Source organism: Protomyctophum bolini, assembly GCF_963924005.1.
Source record: "Protomyctophum bolini genome assembly, chromosome: 18".
Classification (NCBI taxonomy): domain Eukaryota; kingdom Metazoa; phylum Chordata; class Actinopteri; order Myctophiformes; family Myctophidae; genus Protomyctophum; species Protomyctophum bolini.
Window position 1 is genome coordinate 30,785,606 of NC_137879.1, and position 25,643 is coordinate 30,811,248.

The following is a 25,643-nucleotide window of genomic DNA, read 5'->3' on the forward strand; positions in this document are numbered from 1 at the left end:
GGGTCTATCATGTGGTGACACTGTTTGACATGTGGTCCCACACTCTCACACCATGTGACGGAGCTGCAGTCACGGCCGATAAGCTCCCCACTCCTCACTTTTCATCAGGTGCGCTAATGACCTCAGACAACCCGGGGCAACAGACAACAGTCTATATTCCCTTAGTTTGTGTGTTTTAAATGTGTGGGTTTTAAATGGCTGATAAACAAAACCCATGTCCTGATAAATATCAGGGAACTTGTTGGTGTGCATACTGCAGCTTGGTTGATCTTAACATGGTTAATTTAAAGCTGATGGAAACATTTGATGGACTTGTAATCCTGGAAAGGCAATAGCCTGCCACTGGTTTGGCAGGCAACATAAACAGTGCCGCAATCTGCACTTAATAAATGACAATCTGCCATTAAAACATATAGTAAACCTCAACAGGAACAACTTGGTTAAACTATGGGTACGATTTTATGTAAATTATAATTGTGGAGGGGAGAAAAAAAAGGTTTAAAACAAATGCCAGCAAATAACTATGATGATATCTGCCTTATTGTCGTTTTATATTGTACTTGTGAGTTACAACTTTGAAAAGAAACAATGTGAGCCCTTTTTTCTGCTAAAATTGAATTTATATAAATATATATACACTGTACAAACTGTTGAACAGTTGGTTATATCATGAGAAGGAGACAGATCAAAGGACACTGATGGGACAATCAGAATTGTCTTCTGGGACATGCTGCACTGTTCCCTAAGTCAGATTTTTTCGCACGACAGTCTAAATCTGACAATGCAGGTGAATTGGAATACCTCCACTACACAGCACTTAGTTTTCTCAACATGAAAAAGGACACATGCTGTATGACAGTGGAGTGTTTACCTGGAAAAAAAAAAGAAAAAGATCATGTTAAGTGTTGTAATGAAGTGTAATCCTATGCTGGAGAAAGAATGGATATAATAAACAGATGACACATACACTTAAAATGTATATTGCTCATGTAAGATTTCCAAAATGTTTTATTTTTACCCTCTAACTTGACTGCCAGGGTGAGCGAAAGAGGTGACTTCTTAATATATCTTAACTTGGGCGTTCTGTGATAAGTTAGTTTTAGTATTTTTTTAAATGCAATTAAAATAAATGTTAATTGGTTTATAATTTATTATTATGGTATTGGAAAAAGCAACAAAGAGCTTTGATTTGATTCGTTTGCCACAGAGAGTGGGTTTTGCTTTGTATCTTGTGTTATGGAACATTATTTGCCATGAATGACAAACTGAACATGCACTTGCGTATCATTTTGGTCACCTATATGACTCCTGCTGGAAATCTTAGGTGTTAAAATCACCAATCTCAGTCAGTACAATCCCCATTAAAAAGATAAAAACAAACAAACAAAACAAAACAATTCCTGATGTTATTACGGTATTGAGTATTATGAATCCCTTACATTTAGGCCTCCATTCCTGACTGTGCAAGACAATTCGTTTTTTGTGAATATGTAGGAATGGGTTTTCCCCGTTAAGTATTTGACAGTTAAGTTAAGTGATGACTATCAAAATTGAAAGACGCACAGGGGAGAGAAATCAGTGCAGTGAGATCACAGGCTTGTGCATTTTTGTTTTTGTTCTACAGTATGTGCATTGTTTGTGTAAAGCCGTGAGTTATTTTGCCTCTCACACTGGTTTTGTTTTAATTTCAGTCTCTAAGTCTTCTCTACTGAGAAAGGTTACAGGGTTGGACGATGATTCAGGAATGCAGTAAAAATAATGCAAAATATTGTATCAAATGGAGATATAAACCCTTCGAACATTATAGTGTTGGAAAGCCTGTTTGTTTCCATTTTCAAATGGTGCCCCACTTGTTACTGATACTCAAAATGGCGCACCATTTAAAAAGGGAAATAAACAGACTTACCAACGTGGCGTTATTGCCATTACAAGATTGTTAGAACAGAGACATATTCTACAAAACACACATTTCCAAACATTTTGTGTGATGTTTCAGTTTATTGTTTTGCAATGAATAACATAAACAGCATCAGATTTCATGGGGAAAAATGTTTATTTATTAAAGGTGATATACGTGTATTGTACTGTAGTCGTTTTTTTATTTATTCATGAAATTAAAGCTTAATCATCTTAAACCTTCACTGTTCGGGTTAATATATTCACAGAGTTTCAATTAAGCTGAACTATTGACTTGAATAAACGTTTGTTTCAAAAGTGTGATATGTCCATTTTCAAAAAAAAAATATATATATATATCAGAGGTTTATCATTAAACATCTCTCAAAACAGGATCCTGTGAGTAAATGTTCATTAAGAGTAGATGTCACTTTTCCAGTGTTGGATATATAAATTTGGAACAAAAGTACTTTTTCCCTTATCAGTGCTAAAACATGTTGACTTTGTGATTTACTTTAAAAATATACATAATCACCTCCAACAAGCTGGGTACTCATTGCACTCTTATAAAGATAAAACATTAGTATTAATGTTAGGAGAAGCAAGTAAGAATAAGTAACACCAATGGAATTTCAACTAACAACCCCCACGAATATTGCTTTCTAATAAAAACTGATCAACAGCGTTGCAGTATCAGCAGTTAGCATTGTATTGTATTTATTTGATATATATTTGGTATTATATTTATAGCTTGTGGTAGCTGTTTCCTCCACTGATATTAACCCCAGAATCCGTATTGTGGGGAAAGCTTTAATAGAAAATGTGACCAAATTTGACTGAGGGACTGCCATTGGATTTGATTTAATTTTCGTTTTTTCATGTCATATGAATGCAGGGAGTAATAGAACAAATGGAAAGGTTGGAGCGCACACCAGTGAAAGCAAGGAATCATCAAATTGACATATTGGTTGTTTAGTTTGACCCACCAGTTTTGGAGATATGGTTTATAGAGTAATGTCTTGCAGAAAACAGCGAGTTGAGAAAACAGGCTTGAAAGGTTCACTTCTGTGGACTCTAACATTACACCTAGCTACATGTTTAAGCATTTATTTCATATTTACATGTCGATTTCAGCTCTAACACTTATTTCAGACATGCTCTAGTATGTGAAGAGTCTGCCTGTGATATTAACCCATTTTGAGAAAAAGGTTTTCTCCTCTGGTGAAAAGCTGGAATTTGCACGATGGCAGGGTCTCAGTCAAATCTGGTCACAAATAGCAGCTCGGCGTTATGACTATGAGGTTGTTGATCGTCTATTTTCAGCAGAGGTTTTCCCCACAGTAACAGAAAACACACTTGCATAGAGCCCTGATGGACTCCGGTCAACCATTTAAGCGGTTAAAGAATGAACACTTCGGTATTGGTGCACCTCGGGACAGTAACATGGACTACACGTATGTGCACGGTTGTACAGTAGTAACGCAATATAAAAAGTGAGCTGGAAGCTAGCAGAAGGTGGATGAACACCAAGAGGTTACTTTACTTCACGTTCTCACTCATTTGGACAGCAAACTTTCAAAAGAAAGTAAAAACAAACATTATACATTGACTTAAATATGGGGTGGCCGTAGCGTAGTGGGTTTAGAGGTCGTCTGGTCATTAGAAGGTCACTGTTTCGCCTCTCCGCCCCGGTTTATGTGTCGAAGTGGCCTGAGCAAGACACTTTCCCCTAACGCTGCCCCCCCCCCCCCTCCCCCGAGCATGCATCATAACCATGTTGAACACTGAATCGTCCCCGTGAAACTACGGTAATAAAACAAGAAGATGAAACAAAAAACAATTATAACACTGAGGGCCTCTGAAGAATTCATTGAAAATTGAGATAGTCTTCGGGTAGCCCTTTAGCGGGCATATGATCCACGCTCATCATTAGAAGGCTATTCATTGTTTTTCATAGGTTGGATATAGGGCTGAGGGTTCCCATGAGCCAGTCATGAGACGTCCCACCGAGCCAAAGTAAGAATGATACAAATCAGCACTGATCTGCGCTCCGCCGGACGCAGGGCAGTTCATCCGTGCTCTTCCTCTCACTCATACACCACAGTCCAACATCACCTCACCACAGAGCCATGTTTTCGATGTTAGCGAAGCCTGGACTCTCCCTGAGTTTCCAATATGTTCCATTCGTTAGCCACACATCTCTGCTGCTGGAATCTTTGGCTTTCCTGAAGGATGAGATAGGAGAGTTCCCCATGATTATACATCTACATATTTACATAACACTATAGACATCAAGCAAGCAAGCAATTCATCAAATGGTAAAATAATATGTAAAATATTGCAAGCAAGTTGGTTATATTAGGATATTTTCAAGGTCTCACTTGAAAAAACGTGGAACGTGATCCTCTCCTCTTTTGATCATTTCTTTTCTTCGCTCCCTCTGCATTTCCTCTACTTCATCTTTTTTAATATCTGTTTCTTCCAACCTTCCCTCTTCCAGCAATCTGTGACAAGAAAAGAACAACATCCAGTAATTCTCACAAATACAAACAAGAACATTTACTTTTTGTCCGTTTGGTGGTGAAATGGTCAATACTTTTCCCTTTTTACCTCCTTTATGATGAATTCCTGTTCTGTTCTTTGGCTATATAGAAGTGTCTATTTGTACGTCTCTAAATGTTTTGATTAATTGAACAAGGTGGACCCTCTTGTAAACAAGTGTAATGCTTAATTGGGTCGTCCACTCACAGTTAACAGTCTTTGTATTGAGTTTGTGCTTGAAATGTACTGCAATTCTGCAAACTGTTAATAAATATTTCAATCAATCAATCAATCAATCAATGTCTGACTCTACTAGACCGACATCTTAGCTTTTCTGGGATTAAAATACTGCCATTGACATTGTGTCTGACTCTGTAATGAATAATAACACAAACACATTCACATTCAATTCCTTCTATTTTCAAATGCAATGTCTTCTTTACCAGCACTCTAGTAATTAGTAGAGCAGTGCATAGCAAGTGCATATGATATATTGATGAGACTGTGTGACTGTGTATACTGTATTGGCAATTTTCCATTGCATGGTATTGGTTCAACTCGCCTCAACTCTAAAGATACTTTGTTTGTAGCTGGTCGTCACATCGACAACCAATCCTCTGTGTAGGGAAAGAACAATCGCGACTTATCTGGAAAATTTCACTCCAACAAAAACAGTTTCTTAACAACATAACATTTTAGGTGAAAAATAGTTTACACAATTAGACTAGCTAGTTTAAAAGTTTGTTCCATCGTGAATCATGCAACGACACAATTTCCATAGTGACGATTCTGACCAATCAGTAGTCTGCAGTGTTTTCACAAAACATTTGGTATCGCATCAGCTTACTTGGAACTTCAACAGAGGTGATACCCCCAAAAAGGGGGCAGGTACCAGGCAGGTACTAATTTTGCCCAATGGAAAACCAAAAAAGGAAAGTACTGTAGAGTCGAGTCGAGTCAAGTTGAACTGGTACCGTGTAATGGAACAGCATCATATAAATGATGCATTTATAAAGAACTTTTATCCAAAATGCTTTACATATATTGTGCATTACATTCACCCATTCTCACACACATTCATACACTGATGGCGGTCTTGGCAGAGGAAACCATGCAAGGCACCAACCTGCACATCGGGAGCAATTAGACACTAACTCTGGGGGAGCCCGGGATCGAACTGGTAACCTTGTGGTTCCCATCCGGCTGTTCTACCGGCCACTCTACCCCTGAGCCACTTCCACCCCCATACTGTATCATACTGTACAGTATGTCATTCTGACCATAAATGTATCCACCAGAGAGTGCTGAAATCACATATCAAAACGTATCTTCGAGAGAATGATAGAATGATAATCCCTGGCCTCCATAGCCCCCAAGTAAAAGACACCAACCTTTGGTCTGGGCGCACGCGGGAGTCTGTGGGTGGCAGGAAAGGCTTGAGATCGTCGGTCAGCTCATTGATCTCCAAGGCGAAGCTAGAGAAGCCAAAGTACAGCAGAGAATCCTCTGGCTGGGGATCTGAGGATACACAGAGACCTCGGTGGTGAGCGGATGCACCAATACAACACCTTGCTTTACACTCATTAATAGCGTTGAAACCTGCAGGGGGTCATCTGATTTCAAATTCCTTGAAAGTACACCTTCTTAAAAACACTGAGACTGTGCCACTTAATACAATATGAGAACAGAATAAAGAAAAGACTGAATTATCATATCAAATTCCCATTCACTCTTTTATCATAAACACATAAATGACTCTCATTGTTTGGGACCGCTTGGGACGTGCATGTGTTGTCACTCACTTGGCTTCCAGATGCACTTGGGAGTCGGTAGGGTGTCACAGAAGATGCCCTCGTGCCACAGACCTCCAAACCGGTGAATGACACTCCCACTCTTGTCCAGCACTGTGCCCTGCACCTCATTCTTGTTGCTGTCAGCTGAACCCCAATAGCGAGACTGCAACAAAGACAAACCTAGTGTGCATGCTGCTTAACAAAACACTTCCATCATGTCATATTGCAAATAGTCAAGAGTAGCTCAGCCAGTAATAATAAAAGTTTGACCAGACTTAAAGAGTTGAACACTGTTTCTCATTTAAAAAAAGTATAATAAGACTATCACAAATATAGATAAATGAATATAGATAGATTAACAAAAAAAAACCCAAAAAATCTAATTAATGAACTATCGTATTTTGCACAGTGAGAGTCCTTTACCTTCATGTTGCCCTTTATTTTGCCTCTTTCATTAAACAGCTATTTTGTTCTACGGTAGATGATAATAAAACTCACATCTTAACCCATTCTGACCGGGAACCCGTTTTGGTGTTAGCGTCATGTTATGCTTTAGCTATTGAAAAATAGCAGATCTACAAGCTCATAGCGCGCCACCGAGTGGCGCGCTACGAGCTTGTAGGTCTGCTATTTTTGAAAAATCGAATCATTTTTTAGAATCTGATCTCAGGTCAGAATGGGTTGATCAGACCAGTGTGTGTCCAGTGGAAACCTCGTATGAATCTGATCTCAGGTCAGAATGGGTTAAACCAGCATTCAGCTAGCATTTATTCAACCATTTTAGCTCCATAATACCATATAAGCACACTTGCACTCACCTTGACAAATGTTATCTTACAGGTGCAGACATTGTTGTTGAGGTTGCGGATGGTGACTTCTCCATAGTGTTCTAGATAGCGCTGCTGACTGAGGACGTTATGGATGCAGGTCACTACTTTGTTCCATTCATAGTGGTCTCCATGCCTGTGCAAAATAACAAACTATGAGGTTCAGTGGTACATGATTTCCTATATCAACAAAAACGTACTGCTCTGTGCAGCTCAATAACAGAACACAACGTTTACAACCTGCCGTTGTGTGCCGTGATTTTTTACCACCACTCAAAAAAGTGTACAGTATTTGTTAAAATGACGTTTTTATGTGGACACCTGGTTTGCCTGGTGGGTGGTGATGGGTAGTGATCCACCTGAACTGAAGCCGCGCCCACATCTATCGTAAAGGGGGAGGGTTTAGGGGAGGGGATGATGTTGTGATGTCACTATATTTCATCAACATATATGTTTTTTTCTTTGGCACGTTTGACTGTCAAGGTTTCAGCCCCCAGGAAGAAATAAAAAAGGGAAGACATCATTGCACATAATAACCACACCAAGGGGTCTAATGAAGTACTTTCACCTCAGAAACACATGAAAAACTTAAAAAGAAAATTCAAATATCACGGCACACATCTTTAACAGATTTCTCCAAAGCTTTTTAAAATGTATACATTACATTCACCCCCACACCCCCACACTCACACATCAATGACAGAGACAATCACGCAAGGCATCAACTCTCTTGACATGAGCAGTTAACGACAACGTTTCAGTGTCTTGCTAAAGGACACTTCGATATGACCAGGAGGAATGAGGACCTCCCAGACAACATCAGCCATCACATCATACAGTGTATGACCAAGTACAATCAGTCAAATGCAGTTGCACTGTCAAAGATTCCAGTCTTGGACATTGAGGCAGCAGCCTCCAGCAAAATAAGAAAAGATGATTTAGTGAAGTCTTTTCTTGAATCACTGGTCTGACAGCAAATGTCCTTGAGACTGAACTGTCACTTCCTCATCTTCAGATCAAAGTGTCCATATCAGTGTACTTCATTTTATGGCAAAAATTGCCGAACTACAAGATCACAATGCATAATTATCAGAAAGGTTATGCACTTGTAAATCGACTATGTTACTACTTTTGAGTTCAGGGACGCCTGGTTGAAAGTGGTACACATAGGGACATTCTTTGTTCTCCCCTATGCTACAAATCTTACTTTGGCAGTGTGACGTTCACCATTCCTGTGGGCATGATCTCCAGTGACTTTCCCCAGAACTTATTCTTCCATCGCTGGTCTGTTGAGATGGAGGTGGAGAGTTGGTTGGTAAGTATACAGTATGTGCATGCATGTCCAAGCATTAGCTCAGGAAATGTTTCCCACACAACATCAGAAGGCAGAGTGACAGTCAGACCATTAGAGTAGCCAGTGACCACTGGACCATAAAAGCTAAGTGCTAGTTGGTGTAACCCCCTAGCCTCGCGTAGCCAGCCTTCGTCTGCCTTTGCAATGCATATAGCCCTAGGCAGATTAAGTCCGGAGGACTTCATGGCCTAAATGGTGACTGACGCGGCGCCCAACATCGCAGCCGATGTTTGCGTTCGTTTCCGACATTCTGTGCATGGTTCAATGACTGTGTGTTATTGTGGCTTTGCATTGGCTGCGCTGCGCTGTTTCAGCAGCGTTTGGTTTGAAGTTATATCGAGTGATGTGTGAACATTGCAAATAACTGTAGTATCTTCCTTCCCGCCACCCCGTGAGTGTGAGCATGCTTCTCTGTTGTGTTGCTCTGCACTGTCTGTCTGCAGCCTGCGTGGCTGCCAGGGATATTTGCCCCTCCCCTTCCCATTGGCTAGAGGCAGCTTTGCCGTTGTTTGTTGTCCCATAGGCTAGAAGCAGACAATCAGTAACCACCTGGATTCAAACCCCAGGTCTCCCACATGGGAAACCAAACACATACCACTCAGCCAAAGGGGGAATCCCCTTGGACAAAAGAGATATTAAGCTACAGGCAGGGCCACTGGCACTCTGCTACACTGGAATACTGACAGAGCCTCACCCTGCCAGAAGGAGAAGTTGTCTGAGTCTGCATGACAGGCAGAGATGGGGGGATGGTGGCACACCTAGTAGAAGACAAAAATGATCATTAAAATGTTAATCATACGCTGATTACAATTGTAATTTCCAAGACTATATATATATACTGACATTAAGTAGGTACGTATACATGGGTAAATTTAAGATGATAGAAGATACTGCCCAACAACAGAATAAATTTGCTCAGAAACAAACAATTCTGAATAATTAAAGCCCCAAAAAGTGAGGCTGAGCAGCATAAGAGACTCACAACAGACATTACATCCCAAAAAGGATTAACATCCACTTTGAACATCCACAGTGAGTGAGCTGCCTCCTACTGCACCTGCTCGCAGATGAGGCGGAGGCGCGGCTCCTCGCTGGTGTATTCGTAGGTCTCCCCCAGCACTGGGTTGAACGGCTTGTAGCGGTTTCTGAAGGTAGCGGTAGCGTAGCCGGAGATAGCGAAGGCAGCTATGTAGACCTGTATGAGACACACAAGTAAAACACCACGCTTTTATCCAAAGCGCTTTACATAGATTGTTGTGTGTGCATTACACACACACACACATTCATACACCGATGGCAGTGGAAACCATGCAAGGTACCAACCTGCACATCAGGGGTAATTAGGGGTTCAGATTCTTGCTCAAGGACATTCAACACTCTGTCACGTAAAGTGTACTTGACATTACTGCTGAGTCCAGACCTCAACCTGTGGATCAGCTTTGGCGTACTGTAGGCTACATGCTACAGAACCGACATGCAACACATCCTGGTTGAGGAATGGGATGCCATCACACAGCAAAATGTGCCAAGAAGTTGTGGCGGTGCAGTGATCTTCCAGAGTTCCCTAACACTGAGTGTAAAATTTATAAAAAAGTGTAAAAATTCTCCTTATTTCTGTGGGAGAGTGCAATCATCCAATCCACTAACTAAGCAACTCAAAGCAAGGTTGAATACAGTACCAATACCAACCATTTGCCATTTGTGCAAATATTTCGGGGGCAGGGGCGCTATACCCACACGTTTAGCTGTGTTGCTCAATCCACGAATGACTGGTCCTTACAAGCTGTACCTCGTTGTAAAGGTGACAAATCAACGATAAAGACGATATAGTTGTATTTGTGGACGTGTGGCCGTACCATCCTCTGGTAAGGGTCTTTTGTGTCGCTGGCAGTGTCCAGCAGCTCCTGGTATTCCATCTCCTCACACAGTCTCTGCAGCAGGTTGATGGGCTCATTGAGGGCAGCAGGCATGGACACCCTGGACAGGTCCTTACCTGAGGACAAAACCACAGCTGAGACGGGGCTCTCTGGACTTGAGATTAATCCGAATTTATAACCGCCTACGATGTGGTAAAAACATGGCTTCCTTGTGGATCTTTGTCGACTCGTCATGTTGATGGCTCGACCCCTAGGACGCACACATTAAAAGTTCTTTCTACAGACCACATGACAAGCTTTGTCTATATCCTTGCCTATGATACTGTGGAAGGTTAGGTAGTTCAAAAGATAATGTTATACAGAATTACTGTATGCACATCCATACAGTAAATAATCTGTTGCTGGTGCAGGACAAAGTAAAACATGTCAAAAGAAAGTAATGTCTGTGCAACCAGCTTGATGCTCCAAACAAACTTTACCGTGCAAACTTATCAAACAACATTTTGACAAAGTTTTGTCTTCCCCCTGTGAACTGTGTGGAGGGTTAACTTGTGACTCCAGTACAAGGGTCTTTTTACCTATGTTGTTGTAGAGGATTTGCATGAGGCCCACGTGGCTGTTGTCTGGGCAGTGGGCAGGCAGGGTGGTGCGATGACCTGTGCTCTTGAGAACAACACTGTTCGGAGCTTTGCTGATGCTGAGGCGGTATTTACGTGTGGCTGAGTCTACAGCAGAGGACGTAAAGGAAAGTAAAGGAGGTAAAATCATACCATTTCATTTTAAAAAAATAAAAGGAAAAAGAAAGGCTGCATAACATGCATGCTTCACATGATTGAAACCTTTATTTCAGGCGAATCCAATTGAGACCAGGGTCTCTTTTTCATGTACAGTAAGCATCACCAGGTGCAAGAATAGTATGACCTATTATTTTTATAGCTACTGTATATCTATCTACACACCATGGCCAGCGTCTGGCTCAGAATTGCTTGTGGTTCCGTCACTCAGCCCTGATTCGTCAGACCCCTCAGAGGAGCTGCCACAGAGGACGTCATCACTGGCGTCAAAATACTCCCCGTCATCAGAGTCGACTGCGGTGGGCGGGTCCTCCTGGGACTGCCTGGTAGCCGCTCCAACCTGAAGAGAGAGCGAGAAGAAAGAAAGAAAGAAAGAAAGAAAGAAAGAAAGAAAGAAAGAAAGAAAGAAAGAAAGAAAGAAATCAAACAAACAAACAAAAGCAGCATGAGATGCTTTTGGAACCTACAAGGCAATGTTAATTTCATTGACTAAAACTACGATGAAAAATGTTCGTTGACTACCTTTTTTCACAGACGAAAACTAACAAAAAACTAAGCTATGATGACAATAACTAAGACTAAATATATTGGTCATGTTATATTTGGTTGCTCTCGGGTGTTGCACTCTGAAAATAGCTGATCTACAGGGCTCAAAACGTGTTGCGTTGTGACTTGTGATGCGTTTTGAGCTTGTAGATCGGCTATTTTCAGCACCATCAAGGCCTGCCAAAATCAACTGTAGATTTAGTCGACTAAAATGTTATGATATGTAGTCGACTAAAAGTAGACAAAAACGACAACTTTTCAGATGACCAAAATATTACTCAAACTAAATGAAAATGTATTCAAAAAGACTATGACTAAACTAAATAAAAATGTGTTGTCTATAAGTGAACCCTGCTACAAGGTAAGGTTGGTAGAAGATGTGCAGGTTGAGGTTCACCTGGGCCAGTGTGTTAGACCGATGGACGTTATTACTGCTCCAGCCCTCCTGCTGTCTCTGGTGCTCCTGGGTTAAGATGTCATGTACTGACTTGAGGGACGTGTGCACTGATATGGAAGAAACACAACAGGGCTGTTTTTAGAAAACTAAAGGTACAGGCCGCTATGTGGCCCTCACATGTAGAGTTCAGGCCGCTATGTGGCCCTCACATGTAGAGTTCAGGCCACTATGTGGCCCTCACATGTAGAGTTCAGGCCGCTACGTGGCCCTCACATGTAGAGTTCAGGCCACTACGTGGCCCTCACATGTAGAGTTCAGGCCGCTATGTGGCCCTCACATGTAGAGTTCAGGCCGCTACGTGGCCCTCACATGTAGAGTTCAGGCCGCTATGTGGCCCTCACATGTAGAGTTCAGGCCACTATGTGGCCCTCACATGTAGAGTTCAGGCCGCTACGTGGCCCTCACATGTAGAGTTCAGGCCGCTATGTGGCCCTCACATGTAGAGTTCAGGCCACTATGTGGCCCTCACATGTAGAGTTCAGGCCGCTACGTGGCCCTCACATGTAGAGTTCAGGCCACTATGTGGCCCTCACATGTAGAGTTCAGGCCACTATGTGGCCCTCACATGTAGAGTTCAGGCCACTATGTGGCCCTCACATGTAGAGTTCAGGCTGTGTGGCCCGCACAAGTAGAGAAGGATAAACAAACAAAAAGGCGGGGGATTTATGTAGGCAAAGCAAGTCTGAAAAGGTGGGTTTTGAGTGTGCTTTTGAACGTGGTGAAGGTGGGGGAATAAATAGGGGAATATTTAAGTCAATGAAATGTTGCCAAAAGTTTGAAGAATCAACGTAGTGCGGGCGTGTCTAACTGCATGCAAATCTGTACAGTATATCTGCCCGCGTGTACTGCGTGATGTGTCTCTCCTTGACTCTGACCTCTGAGGGACACGGCACAGATATCCTGATGGATCCTCTTGCCCTCGGGGGAGGTGACGGTGGGAGGAGACGCCTGGGTGTAGATGCAGTCTGGGACGGAGGGGCTGGACGACGTGCCCAGGTGACACGTGCTGCTCAGGTGACTGGAGGACAGCTGTGGGACAGTACTGGTCAGGTCACTGGCTCGTTCAACACACTTTTCCAAGTTACGGTATACTGTATGTATGCAATATAAGGCTATGACTTGTATTACAAAATCAGATTTAAAAAAGTAATTGTCTGTCATTATTCTTATTTATCACCATATTGTTATGGGGTTTTATTTTTTACTTAACAGAACTTAACAGAACTTTTTTAAATTCGAAAATGCAATTGCTATGTGCTATTTTGAATATGTGACACAAACAGATTCAGGTCTGTATATGTTTTAACTATTATACAAATACGTACAACGGCTATGCTGTATTTGGTTAGAAGCAGCACATACTGTAATCAGATCAAGACTCTTTCATTAATAATGAAAGAGTGATGATAATTGTGTTAGTATGCTATACAATGAATCATTATATATATATTTTTTTTACATCTTTTATTTTTAGGGTTTTCTTTTTTCTGACATAGACACAAGGACAACACAACAGACTTACATACAAGACAGTGTACATAATTGTAGTACTAACAACAATATATATATATAAAAACAACAACAATTAAAACAAAGAAATTAAAATGAATCATTATATACAAACAAAAATGATTATCACTGCTGATTTGCTCCGTCCCCTCCCCTGGATGATCCCCCCCCATACCCCACAGCTTTGCTCACTTCATTCATTATGCAGTTACACAGCACACTGTCTATAGAGTACACAGTAGTACACATGTGAGTGACTAACATGACACGACACAGCTTTATGGGGATCAAGCTGTGGCACATTCCATCCAGAAGTGACTCACCGATTTAGTTATCCCACGAATAGGCTTTGGATTAGAGAGAGGTTCCAAAGCGTTACTAGGAGGTTGGGATGTCAAATGCTTAAAACAAGTTCCAAATATGTAAGTTTAACACTTGACTTCAATGTCAACTGTCAGAAATCTAAATTCTAAATATTATTATCAAAACATGAATATAAAATGACATTACCATATAAGGGAACTAGACCCTAGTTGCGCCAATGTTGTGAGTTTGCTGCCATCTAAAGGTTAAACATCATCTAAAGGCCTATAGACAAATTCAGAAACGGGTCTCATGGTCGCAGCAAACGTATTTCCTGTAGGCGGAGACGACATATCTGCGGTGTAAACAGCCAGCTCTTCTACTACATTGAATGGTATACAGTCTGCTCAAACGTACTCATTTACCTGCTTTTTACTAACACTAACTTTACAAAGATGCCCAGAACATCGGGATGAACCTGTGTAGTTTATGGCCACAGCAGTGGCAACATTCAACTTTGGAGAAAAACGGAATGTCCAAAAATACACCGGCGGTGGCTGAGAACAGAGTCTGGATTTTCGGTGGTGAGGTAACCACCGCTCCGGTGGTGAGCTGACCACCGGAGCTGAAATAACATTGAGCGGTGGTGAGTAAAAACAGAGAGAAGGGCTGGGGCGGTGGCGGAGGTTTGCTCTTCACCGCGGCTCGTGACGTCATGTTGTAGTTCGGCGGTCACCCCACCACCGAAAATCCAGACTATGAATGAGCCTATAGAATAATGGTTCAGACGGCGCAGTGACAGGTCCTGAAAGATACATAACGTCAGTCTAAGGGCCGATTCATACTCCTATTTTAGAGCCGAATAAAAGTCGGTTCGGCTCTGTAGAGCCTACAATGTGACGTCATTTGAGGTTCGGGAGGGCGGGTACCGTCCTAAAGTCAGCTCTTCGGTGCTACTGAAAATTTCTGACGAGCCGAAATCATTTCGGCACTACAGCGCCGAAACAGCGGTAAAATAGGAGTATGAATCGGCCCTTACACAACCCAATCTTTCTGTTGTGTGAAAACAAGGCTGCTGTACTTTATACCTCATAAAGAATTTTAAGTATGAGGTATAAATTACAGCAGCATTGTGTTCAAACAATAGAAAGATTGGGTATTGTATTGTGTAAGACTGGCGTTATGTATCTTTCAGGACCTTTCACTGCTTCGTCTCAACCATTATTTTGTCCTGAATGGAACAGAACCTTAAGTATAGGGCCTATATATACTATAATTGCTTGGTAACACCTGTGACCTGCTGCATTTACTGTTTATCCTACTAAATGTCAAAATGGCTAACATTTCCATGGTAACGGAGATGCTAATCTAATTGCTTTGTTATCCTATTAGAATATTCGATATGTAGAAACTAGTATTTTACAAACATGCTAGTTTTCACCATGTGATCTATATATTTACTATTTAGCTGAATATGGTTAATTAAAAAAATAAAAATAAAATACTGTTGTATAATCATCATTTTACACTCAAGGTGGTTGTTTAGTGTCATTAGTGCCACTTAACAACACTCTTGTGTAAACATATGCTACTTAGATTATTTGAAAACTTTAAAGGGTCAGGAAACTCACATAATTGACCCAGGGTTTAGTTCACCTTTAATTAATAAATCCATTTAAAATCATTTGAAAGGTTATAGGCTAATATTTTCGTCAGTGCTGGTAATGAATCTTACCATTCTGGCCTCAACTCGAGACAGTGTACGACTCTGACCCCAGATCTTTCCCGACTTAGACTTCTTTGGCTTTTCAAGTGATAGATTCTGCATTAGAAAACACAAGGCAAAACACAATAAAATGCCATTCTCGTGCTCTTATGCACTTGTACACCTTTTGGTTTGTATGCAGTGTGCAACAGTATTTCATAGCACATAGTTTAGCAACAATCTACAGATAAAGGACATATCGACAAATAAAACTCATCTAATTCTATCCATCCATACCTGCATGCTAATGATGCGCTGCAGGTCTCCATTACTGAAGACCAGGCCTGTCTCCAGGGTCTGGAGCTTCTGGACCAAGCGATTCAATTCAGACAGGTCCATTTGACATCGATTCAGCTCTGGGTGAAGGGCATAGATAGATCAAGTAAAACACTTTTTGGTTAGTGAAGCTCTCACAATGATATAGTTTTTTTTTCCCCAGACTTGCAAAGACATATTTCTTGAAACCTTCACCCATATTCTCAAAACTTTAAACACAAAGCCAGATTTTCAAACTACATAACAATATCCAGTCTCTTCTATGAATCACCTCAAAACCATTATCTGTAGGCCTACTCAAAAGTCATCAAACAATGCTTTCACATCATACACATAGGCAGTTATATAACACACTACAGAGCTACCTTAGAGTACATAGAATGTTTTAGATTTAGAACAAACTTATGGGGCATTATTAGTTATCGCATACTGTAAGACAACTCTAAACAAAAATCACTTCACTGTACAGTCAAATAATGTACAGCTGTGCAACTGCTAAATCAAAGTCTTTGCAAGTTGTGTATAACTACCTGAACAGTGTTTTTAGTTTTGCCATAAGAGTGATCAATTCAACAAATGGGTTTAGGCTAATAATTTAGGCTAATGGCATTTAGTGTTTTAGCTATTGTGAGTAACTATATAGGGTGAGCGATGGCTGATATGGCCTTTGAGTCAAACCAACTGGACTCAGTTAGGTGTGATTAAACAGCTGCTGTGCATGAAAATGAGCCATCTCCGCACAGATTCAGCCAGTCTCTGTTAGTTTTGTGTCTTCTTATTTTCTTGTGACTAACTATTGCACAACTACGGCATGGAAAGCAGTGTGTTGGTGGAGACTGGAGAGAAATAAAGAACTGTGTTGTAAGAACCTTGGCTGTACTCTGTCCTTCCATTGAGACTGTTATCATTTATATTGCTATAGGTGTGTTTTATAAACTTAATACTTCAAAATCCCTGTTTTAGTTTAGGTTTGTACATCTTCAGAGTATCTTGCAATAGAGAGGAAATGCATGCCAAATGCCATACCATACCTTGAGCACAGCTGTCTGTGTCATGGTTGGTTTGCTGCAGCCAGGCAGACACCTTGCCATTTACACCAGAGACAGCTGAAGGCAACACCCTTGATGTTGTTGTGGTATTCTGGCAATGAGAATAAAGTGACAGAGGAGAGGAATGGAGAGGAGCGGAGGGTCAACCCAGGGCTCTGTTTAAGAATGATTCCTAGTTAAACCATTAAGATCTGAGGCAGATTCTACAAATGTCTTCTAAATCAGTAGTTTTTAAACATTTTCATGCCAAGGATGTATTTGGTCGTGGACCCACATCTGAAAATGTTTTGCGCCATGGACCCCCAGGAGAGAAGATTTGTGTTTAAAAAAAGAAAGAAAAATACATCTGTCAAGATTTGTCTATAATGTTCAAAAATAGCAGATGCACAAGCTTAAGATCATATCTCCTATTTTTGAGAACCACTGTTCTAAGAGTTTTCTGAAAAACACATGTTGCTATAGCTAAAATCTAAAATGACACAGATGCGTTCCCGTTTTCATTGGGTTCATTAATAGATCTATGCTCAGATATAATGTGAAATTATGTTCTTTTTGTTTCCTGAATTTTAATTAAGTTTGTAACACTGGGTGTATAATAAGAAAAAAACTAAAACAAAACTATTGCAAGAATATGGAATATGTGTACTGCAACATGAAATTATAATTTGAAAAAATGTAAATATACTGTATATAATGTGTCAATTTCATGTCATAGTTTGTGTGATTGATATACCGAATCTCCATTCCTCCGAGCCAGGCCACCAACAGTTCCATGGAGGAAGCCATTGTGGACCTGTGCCGCCTCAATCCTCTTGTATACGCGGTGGGCTTGTAGCTTCGTTAGCCAGATATAGAAGAGTTCGTGGCTTTTTGCCTGGAGATAAAAGGCCAAACCATTTCAAGTCACATTACTGTGCATGTATTTGACTTTCAGAAGGAAAAAACTGGTGGTTTCAATAAATTGATTGTTCAACAGCAGCTCTTGAATTCATCTCAGGTTTGAGTTTACCTTCATGTGATAGATAATGTGGCCCGCATCCAAGTCGATACGATTTGACTTCTTGTTTACGGACATCACTGCTATGCTGACGTCCAACGAGCCCTGGACTTTCCCCCTAGAGATCTTTGGGGAAGCGTATTGAATGTTCACATTCACATTTTCATCCATGAACGTTCACTCATATCTTTAAAAAGTGTATAGTGCACTTACATCTTGCTGATTTTTAGAATAGCGCAATATCCCCGCTTGCAAGACAAAGTATCTCTGAGAAAGAGAAGAAGAAAAAAAAAACATTGAGGCTAAAAATAAACCCACTGAAACAATACATCCAAAAACTACACTTTAACCCATTCTGACCGGGCACCCATTTTGGTGTTAGCATCATGTTATGCTTTACCTATTGAAAAATAGCAGATCTACAAGCTCATATCGCGCCACCGAGTGGCGCGATACGAGCTTGTAGGTCTGCTATTTTTGAAAAATTCGAAGAACGACTGACATTTTTAGAATCTGATCTCAGGTCAGAATGGGTTCATCAGACCAGTGTGTGTCCAGTGGAAACCTCGTATGAATCTGATCTCAGGTCAGAATGGGTTAAGATCTTGAATTGTGATTTCTCACCTTGTGCCAACCTTTGAGAGGCCACCTCCTCCTCTTGAGGAGATATCCCTCACAGTTACCTGGCGCAGCCTGCATGTCTTGGAGAGTTTCAGTAGTCTGAATCTCCGCCTGGGCATCTTCCATCACCTCCCAGTCTTTGGAAAAGTTCTTGGGAAAATATTTGAGAATGAATGCATAATGTGGATAATTTATAGTATATTTGTTTCTTTTTCACGATGATGATGCTGAATACAAAAACACTCAAGCAAACATTAACACCCAAACGGCAAAGGGTATAGTATCCATTAGTATACACATGAAAACGCCAAAATAAAGGGATACAAAATAAGGCTGCATTGCATTTATATGCAATGCAGTGCCAATGCAATGCACTTTGGCTGTATAATCAGCCAAAGTGCACAAATTAATAATTAGAGCAAAGCAGACCCTGCTTACTGTTTTGGAAACACCGCCCCATATTCCACATGGTGGCAACTTGAGGTGGCACTGGCAATGAAGGGTAAAATACTTACAGACAGAATACAGAATCTTTATTATTATTATTTATCTTCCTTGTTTTGTTTTAATATACATTTTGTTAGGAAATTAAGAGAAAACACTATAGTACTGGTGAGCCTTGTTAAAAGTGAACACAGGGTGCACCCTTGTGGTTCAAATGAATAGTGCCACATAATCCCTAGGTTGGTTTTCGTCCAGCTCACCGCCTGTGTCATGCATCATCCCCTCTCTCTTTACTCTCTATCTTGTCTCTCTCTACTTTACTAGTAGTGTAGTGTAGCTACTGTGCTAAAATGTCTTGAAATACAGTGCAAAGCCCCCACGGCCACCTGACTCACTTGTTTTGAGTGACGAGACGAGGCAGTGCTACTACTTCGGGAGTGGTTAGCTCGTTTGTAGCATGTTGGAGATGACTTCTCCGTCTGTGACTCTCTGCGGTCCAGCGCAGACCCGTAAGACTCCATTTTTTGAGTGACCTACAGTATGTCGTTTCTCCCTCGTATCACTGGTTGTGTTGTACAGTGAGATCCGATGAGACCTGCTACACGTCTCTCATGTCAGGATGAAGTGAATCTGAAAGAGAAAGGAAATGCAGTCATTGAATTAAATGCTTTTATGAACGTGTGTGACAGTGATACCTCTATTAACCACTTAAACCCTCTATACTTAATAGTAATACAGTTGACAAGGATCGGCTCTGTACTTGGTCAGCTCTTTTATTTCCTCTACAGCAAATCCCTTTGCTGAAAATAGCCGACGTTGCTGTGAACTGATAAATCTGCTATTTTTAGCAAATATTAATAATGCAATTTAAAAACTACAGGTAAGAACAGCAGTTATGACAAACTTTCACGAAAATGTCTACGGACAAACTTTGGACCAATATCGACAAAAAGTACATATTTGTTTTAAGTTAAAAGGTTTTATAAGCCAATGCAAATTGCAGTTTTATGAAAATTCTTCTTCTGTCCCTAATACATGCATGGTAGGCACTGAAATAAGCACTGAAACCAGTCTTACTTCAATTGGCCAAAGGGGTGCGCTATAGCAATTGTTTGAAAATTAAAACTTGTTTGGCATAATAACTCATGCCTCATTTGGTCAAAAGCACTTGTTTACACATGTGCCTTGACGGAACACATCTGTTACTTTGACCAGTAAGCACTGCCCATTTTGAGCAGTTTGAAAAACGCTTTTTGCAATACAATCTATGGACCATTATCTGTGAAATCCCAGTTGAAGAGAAGTTTGTACGTGAAAAGATGTAAAAGAAATACTTTGAACAGGCATAACTCATGGCTCATTTGGCCACATGTGCCTTGACTCATGTGGAACACATCTGTCACTTAGTATGTGAAGAAATGTGTAAAGAAATATATATATAGCCTGAGCCGTGGCTCCAGCCAAGGTCCAGGGCAGGCACCTTGGCTGGTAATCCAGTCTGGTGTGCCACGGATTCCACTCCCGATCCCGACGGCCTTTACTGCATGTCACCCCCCATCTATCTCCCCATTTCCTTTCCTTTTTGTATCTATCCCTCTACAAAAATAATAAAATAAAGGCGGAAAAAAAAAGAAGAAAAAGAAAAATATATATAGCTGTGTATATATATAGCTACCTCCGATATGTGTTGTCAGAAGCTACTCAACCAGATTGCAGAAGCGGAGCGTGAGGTCAACAAGCTACGTGGCCATCTGAAAACGGAAGAGACCAATTACAACACTCTGAAGAACTCTTATGAGAGGGCCACCGAAGAGTTCCCGAAGATAAGCCTGTTCCTCAGGGAAAAAGAAGAAGAGATCCACCAGACTAAAGACATTTGTTACGTATTAATTATAGGCCAGTGATTAGGTATTTTCATTACATGCAGCAATCTTCATTGTATTGTCAGCTTAATGCTTATCACATTTTGCCAGTTTGCCTCGATCACTCACTGAGAGATCTGTTAAAGTATCCTGTGGTTTTGGTGAGTTCAGGGACCGGAGGGAAGCATCTACTATGGTTTGATTAGTCTTTCGCCCCTATACCCAGGTCAGACGACCGATTTGCACGTCAGGACCGCTGAGGGCCTCCACCAGAGTTTCCTCTGGCTTCGCCCTGCCCAGGCATAGTTCACCAGCTTTCTGGGTCAAGAGGGGCCAAGGAATGCAGCAATAGGAAAAGGACTATATGCAATACGCACAATAAGCGTTTGGGGTACGAACAGCTGCAATACAGCTGGGTGACCTAAAGTGGCACTGTTGAGCGGCCTTCACACTGAGCACTATAACTGCAGCCAGCCAGCGGTGTTGTTGAACAGCCTGCACCGCTCATCTCACACGGGCGTGATTTTTCTTACTGCTTGGCACCGTCTTATCGCTGCTTGCAGAAATATTTGTCCTTTTGTTTTTGTTAATGTCCTATTATGACCAAACTGGGCAGATGACATCTGAACTCACAGCCTATGGAGAAAGTATTAAGGAAACAGAGCCGGGGCCTCATTTTAATCCTGTTACCTAATGCAGGTGAGTGGAGAACTCTCTGTACAAGGCAGTGAGTTTCAAGTGACCACTTCACTCCAATTACACTGGGTCTATTGCACCAGTTGCATAAATGGCATATACTGTCTGTATGTACGTGTTTAAGAAGACTAAGATAATCATATATTTCCCACTATAATGTTTTCTGCACATGTACTGCATTAGAAATGGTCGTCTTAATTTGTGTTATATAGATGAATGAACACCACTGTGGCCAAAAACAGGTTGTGAAATTAATTCCTTGTGGTTTCTGTGACACTAAATAAAAACGTCTGGGTTTCCGAGGCTACTGTGACACTAACTCTGGGGGAGCCCGGGATCGAACTGGGAACCTCATGGTTCCCATCCGGCTGCTCTATTGGCCACTCTACCCCTGAGCAGCCCCGTGTAATTGGACATTGTGTCACATTGGGCCATTAGAGCGTTCAAAGACTAGTACAATAGCTAAACATTACATCACTGTTGCTTGGAGAAAGGTTATGATTAATTGGAAATGTCCATGTCACACCTCTTCATTCTAATCATATTAAGTTCATTTACTGATCGATATACGCAAGACAGGGCAGAAGGGATGCTTCTTCAATTCATGACATGGAGTCACTAGAATGTACATTCAGAATGATGGCGGAGTTTTCTAAAGGCAACGTAATAATTCCTGCATGGAATTCAATTAATCTTATGTTATATGATGTTGTGCATTCACAGTGTCCCCAGGCTGGTGTAGGAGTTATGCCACTTGCACCAGGCCCAGCATCGCCTGGGAGGACAGGATTAACAGCCAGTACACTAATTGGCTTTTTTCCAGGGCCGTTTTTAGCAACCTGTCACTTGGACGCACAGTAACAAGATCACAAGGCAGAGAACACTGACAACAACAAATAATAATGTGCCAAAGGGGCTACAATTTATTGTTATTGTTGGGCTAAAGTTAGACCTGTATAGCAGTAAGCACAGCAATGTCAAAACCGACAATTCTGTCATTTCTGTGTAAAAGAAGGGAGATGAAAACAAACCTTGTTATAGAAAGTAACAGTTTTGAGTGTGCCATATCACCAAGATACCAATCACCATTCTAGATTATTTTGAATCATAAGAAATTATTTTCAAGCCATTCTTCTCCCCATGCAAACCAAAACTGTTGGCACGATCCTCAGATAGTGAACATGTGTTTAAGTCAAATGATTTTCACCGCATGGCTGAAGATGTCTGTCTGTCTAGAGCTAATTTCACAAACCGCTGGACCGATAACCACAAATTCTTGAGCACCCTGCCAGTAGGCCCCAGAAGTACAGTCTCTAATCATTTGTTTTACATGCCTATGTTGAAACCTTTTACTTTAATTTCATAATATAGAATAGGGCTGTGATCAGGCTGAAACCTTGCCCAAATTTAGTGTGATTACATCATCATAGATACATCGTCGACAATATTGATACTGATTACTGATGTCAAAGGTTCACCGTCATGGAGTCACTCTGAACTCCACATTGGAGCCAATGCTGTTCCCATTGTGGATCCAGAGATAAACATGATTCCCATTTTGTTATGGCTTTGTGGAATTTGGACATTTTAAGATGTGCATTCATTACCAGTTCATCTTTCTTCCTTGTATTCCTACACTGAAGAGATAACTGGTTAAATAAAGGATGAATTAAACTATCTCCAAAATCTCCCATTTAAAAACATTTTCACTGCGTAAACAGTACTGAAGGCACTTGAAGTCATACACAACACAACTGAGCCTCTCTGGCACAATACAGTATCAAATACTTGGCCACTTGTATTGCACACCAACGCAACTGGGCCTCTCGTTATGCAGCTGCCTCATCACTGCCAAATTGTGCCAATCCAAGTGTTTTTGGAATTATTCTCATGCATTTTCACTGAACTCACACTCACTCTGCAGAGCAAAATACTCCCGCACAGCTGTCTTCAATTGCAAATAAACATTTAATGGTCATCAGGTGATCTGATCTCTTGTCAGTGGAAAATGCATCAGCTCTGTGAAACCCTGCACTGTGGTCAAATAGGTAAACTCTTACTCTTACATAAAGTTACACAGTAAAATCTTATGTAACTTAACCACATGAACCTATAGCATTTCTATTTTGGGGCAAATGTTCTACAGAAGAGATTTGGTGTAGACGGAGGACGTCTACACCAGAGGGAAAGAAGGAGGACATCTGGTATTACCAGACCAGTCTGGGATGGAGTACCCTGGGGAACTCTGGGCAATGAAGTAGCCTATAATGGTTTAAGTGTTTAAGAGTCAATTTTCATACTCAGAATGAACAGTAAAGATTTGACAGTGTATTATGCTTCATTATATACAGGTTGTCATATTCAAAACAGAGATGTCCCCTAGCTGTTTCTATGGTTTGGTACTTTGGTTTGCTAATACATAAGGATAGAGAAGGATGAGAGCAGCAGGAAAGCATGTGGTGGAAACAGGATAAAAGGATTTGCAGGCTTCCAAGATTGCTTACTCAAAGGCCCAACGAAAAGAACACGTACGTCAAAAACCTTCATGTCATGCTTTGGGTCTGATGTGAATTCTGCAGTGATACAACAATATCAAATAATCAATGGACAGGTGCACAGCTGACCCACATGAAAGAGGCAGAGCCAATTAGTGAAATGTTAAGGTGAACTGGAAACAAGATACTGGTGATAGAATTCTACAGTGTGGAACTTGACTCGATTAGCCCAATTAATTGATGGGATAGTGAGTCCATAAATCAAGAACTGAATAAACAATAGAAACTAATCAAACTATGATCCTCAATACTGACTTTCAGATCTGAAGACTGCAGTCAAACTTTTGCAAGTAGGCTATATATTATTTCCCCCAATCAATAACACTTAAGATTCATAGACGGCAACTTAATTCCAGCCAGGTGACATGTTCATTTTCATTGGCCATAATTCCATAAAGACCTCAAACTGGCACTTATAGGGGACATGGGAATGAAGTGACATCCACTGCTGGTCATATAAGATAGCATTAATGTTGACAACACCTCAGCACCTGAGACCGTCGAAAGAAACAAAGATTTTGTAATAGCCTACAAATTGGCAATATACAAAGAAAATACATGTTTCAAGTTTACAACAGATCCCATCTGAAGTTGTAGGGCGGCTATTAGAGAAGTTGAAGGGAAATGCATATGTAGATCTACAGTATAATTATAACACTGAAGGCCATGGGCATTTGATGTTATCCAGATTCCAGACCAGGGTGTTCTTATCTAAAGCCCATTATAATTTTCTTACACGGTCCCGACACACCTACAAAGTAAGGTTCAGCTTTCGCCAACATCAATGCGTTCAAGTACTTTAAACTTTTTATTATAAAGTAAAGTAAAGACTGTTTCAAACTCGCGGAAAAGTAAACATCAATATGTTCTTACCTGAAATTCGCGTCGGACTGTCATGGTGTTATTTGAATCCTCTTTAGGCTAATTGATGTATCCAGCGAACTGAACGCGTTGTCATTTGATAAACCGTACAGTCACACGACTCGGAGTCGGACATTCTTTTGCCTACGGATTGGGGGTGGGGTGGGATGGGGGTGAAAAAGTCAAGTAAATGTCCCGTCAACGTAGGCTAATCACTTAAAATAATCTCTGCGTCTGTCCCATTACCTCTCAATGGGCGACATGAGCGCCCTCCAAATCCAAGGAGAGCAGTGCGTCGCAAGGAAGCGCAGCGCCATGCGCAATGTGTCCAGGCAGGGCATTATCCGCATTAGCTGGAATTACACGTATGTCTGTAGAAGAGTTGACAGTATACTGTGGCATCGTATGATAGCTGGCAGCTGCACAGTTGCACGCAGCACTGCCATCTGCACTTATCCATACAAGGTTCCAAATGATCCTAATTTTGTGAGAAGAAATTTGTTCTGATTTGTAGTTTTTGCATACATGGTCTTGCTTAGCCTAGAAGTCAGGAATAAATACATCTGGATTAAATTAGATTGTTTTTAGATCAATTTGATTTCTTCTATAGGCTATAAATT

General features: G+C 41.0%; 1 protein-coding gene across 4 annotated transcripts; it reads right to left on the reverse strand.

The window, feature by feature from the left end:
- Positions 1-3,665: 3,665 nt before the first annotated feature.
- Positions 3,666-25,396, reverse strand: osbpl7 (oxysterol binding protein-like 7). Of its 4 annotated transcripts, XM_080788556.1 has the most exons (25): positions 25,270-25,396; positions 25,036-25,167; positions 19,445-19,679; positions 19,044-19,094; positions 18,609-18,755; positions 18,198-18,251; positions 17,997-18,110; positions 17,721-17,861; positions 16,970-17,078; positions 15,900-16,018; positions 15,633-15,719; positions 13,918-13,941; positions 12,961-13,114; positions 12,026-12,132; positions 11,248-11,422; positions 10,867-11,013; positions 10,268-10,404; positions 9,469-9,606; positions 9,106-9,169; positions 8,265-8,343; positions 7,049-7,193; positions 6,240-6,393; positions 5,829-5,955; positions 4,278-4,400; positions 3,666-4,121 (listed from the first exon to the last, which is right to left on the reverse strand). In XM_080788556.1, exons 3-25 carry the CDS (start codon positions 19,568-19,570, stop codon positions 4,013-4,015), a joined length of 2,631 nt encoding a protein of 876 aa, XP_080644682.1. In that variant the 5' UTR covers positions 19,571-19,679; positions 25,036-25,167; positions 25,270-25,396; the 3' UTR covers positions 3,666-4,012. The 4 variants fall into 4 exon arrangements, with proteins under 4 accessions (XP_080644682.1, XP_080644681.1, XP_080644684.1 ...); XM_080788555.1 differs by having other exon boundaries at positions 25,036-25,287; XM_080788558.1 differs by lacking the exon at positions 19,044-19,094 and having other exon boundaries at positions 25,036-25,287.
- Between the last annotated feature and the right edge of the window lie 247 nt (positions 25,397-25,643).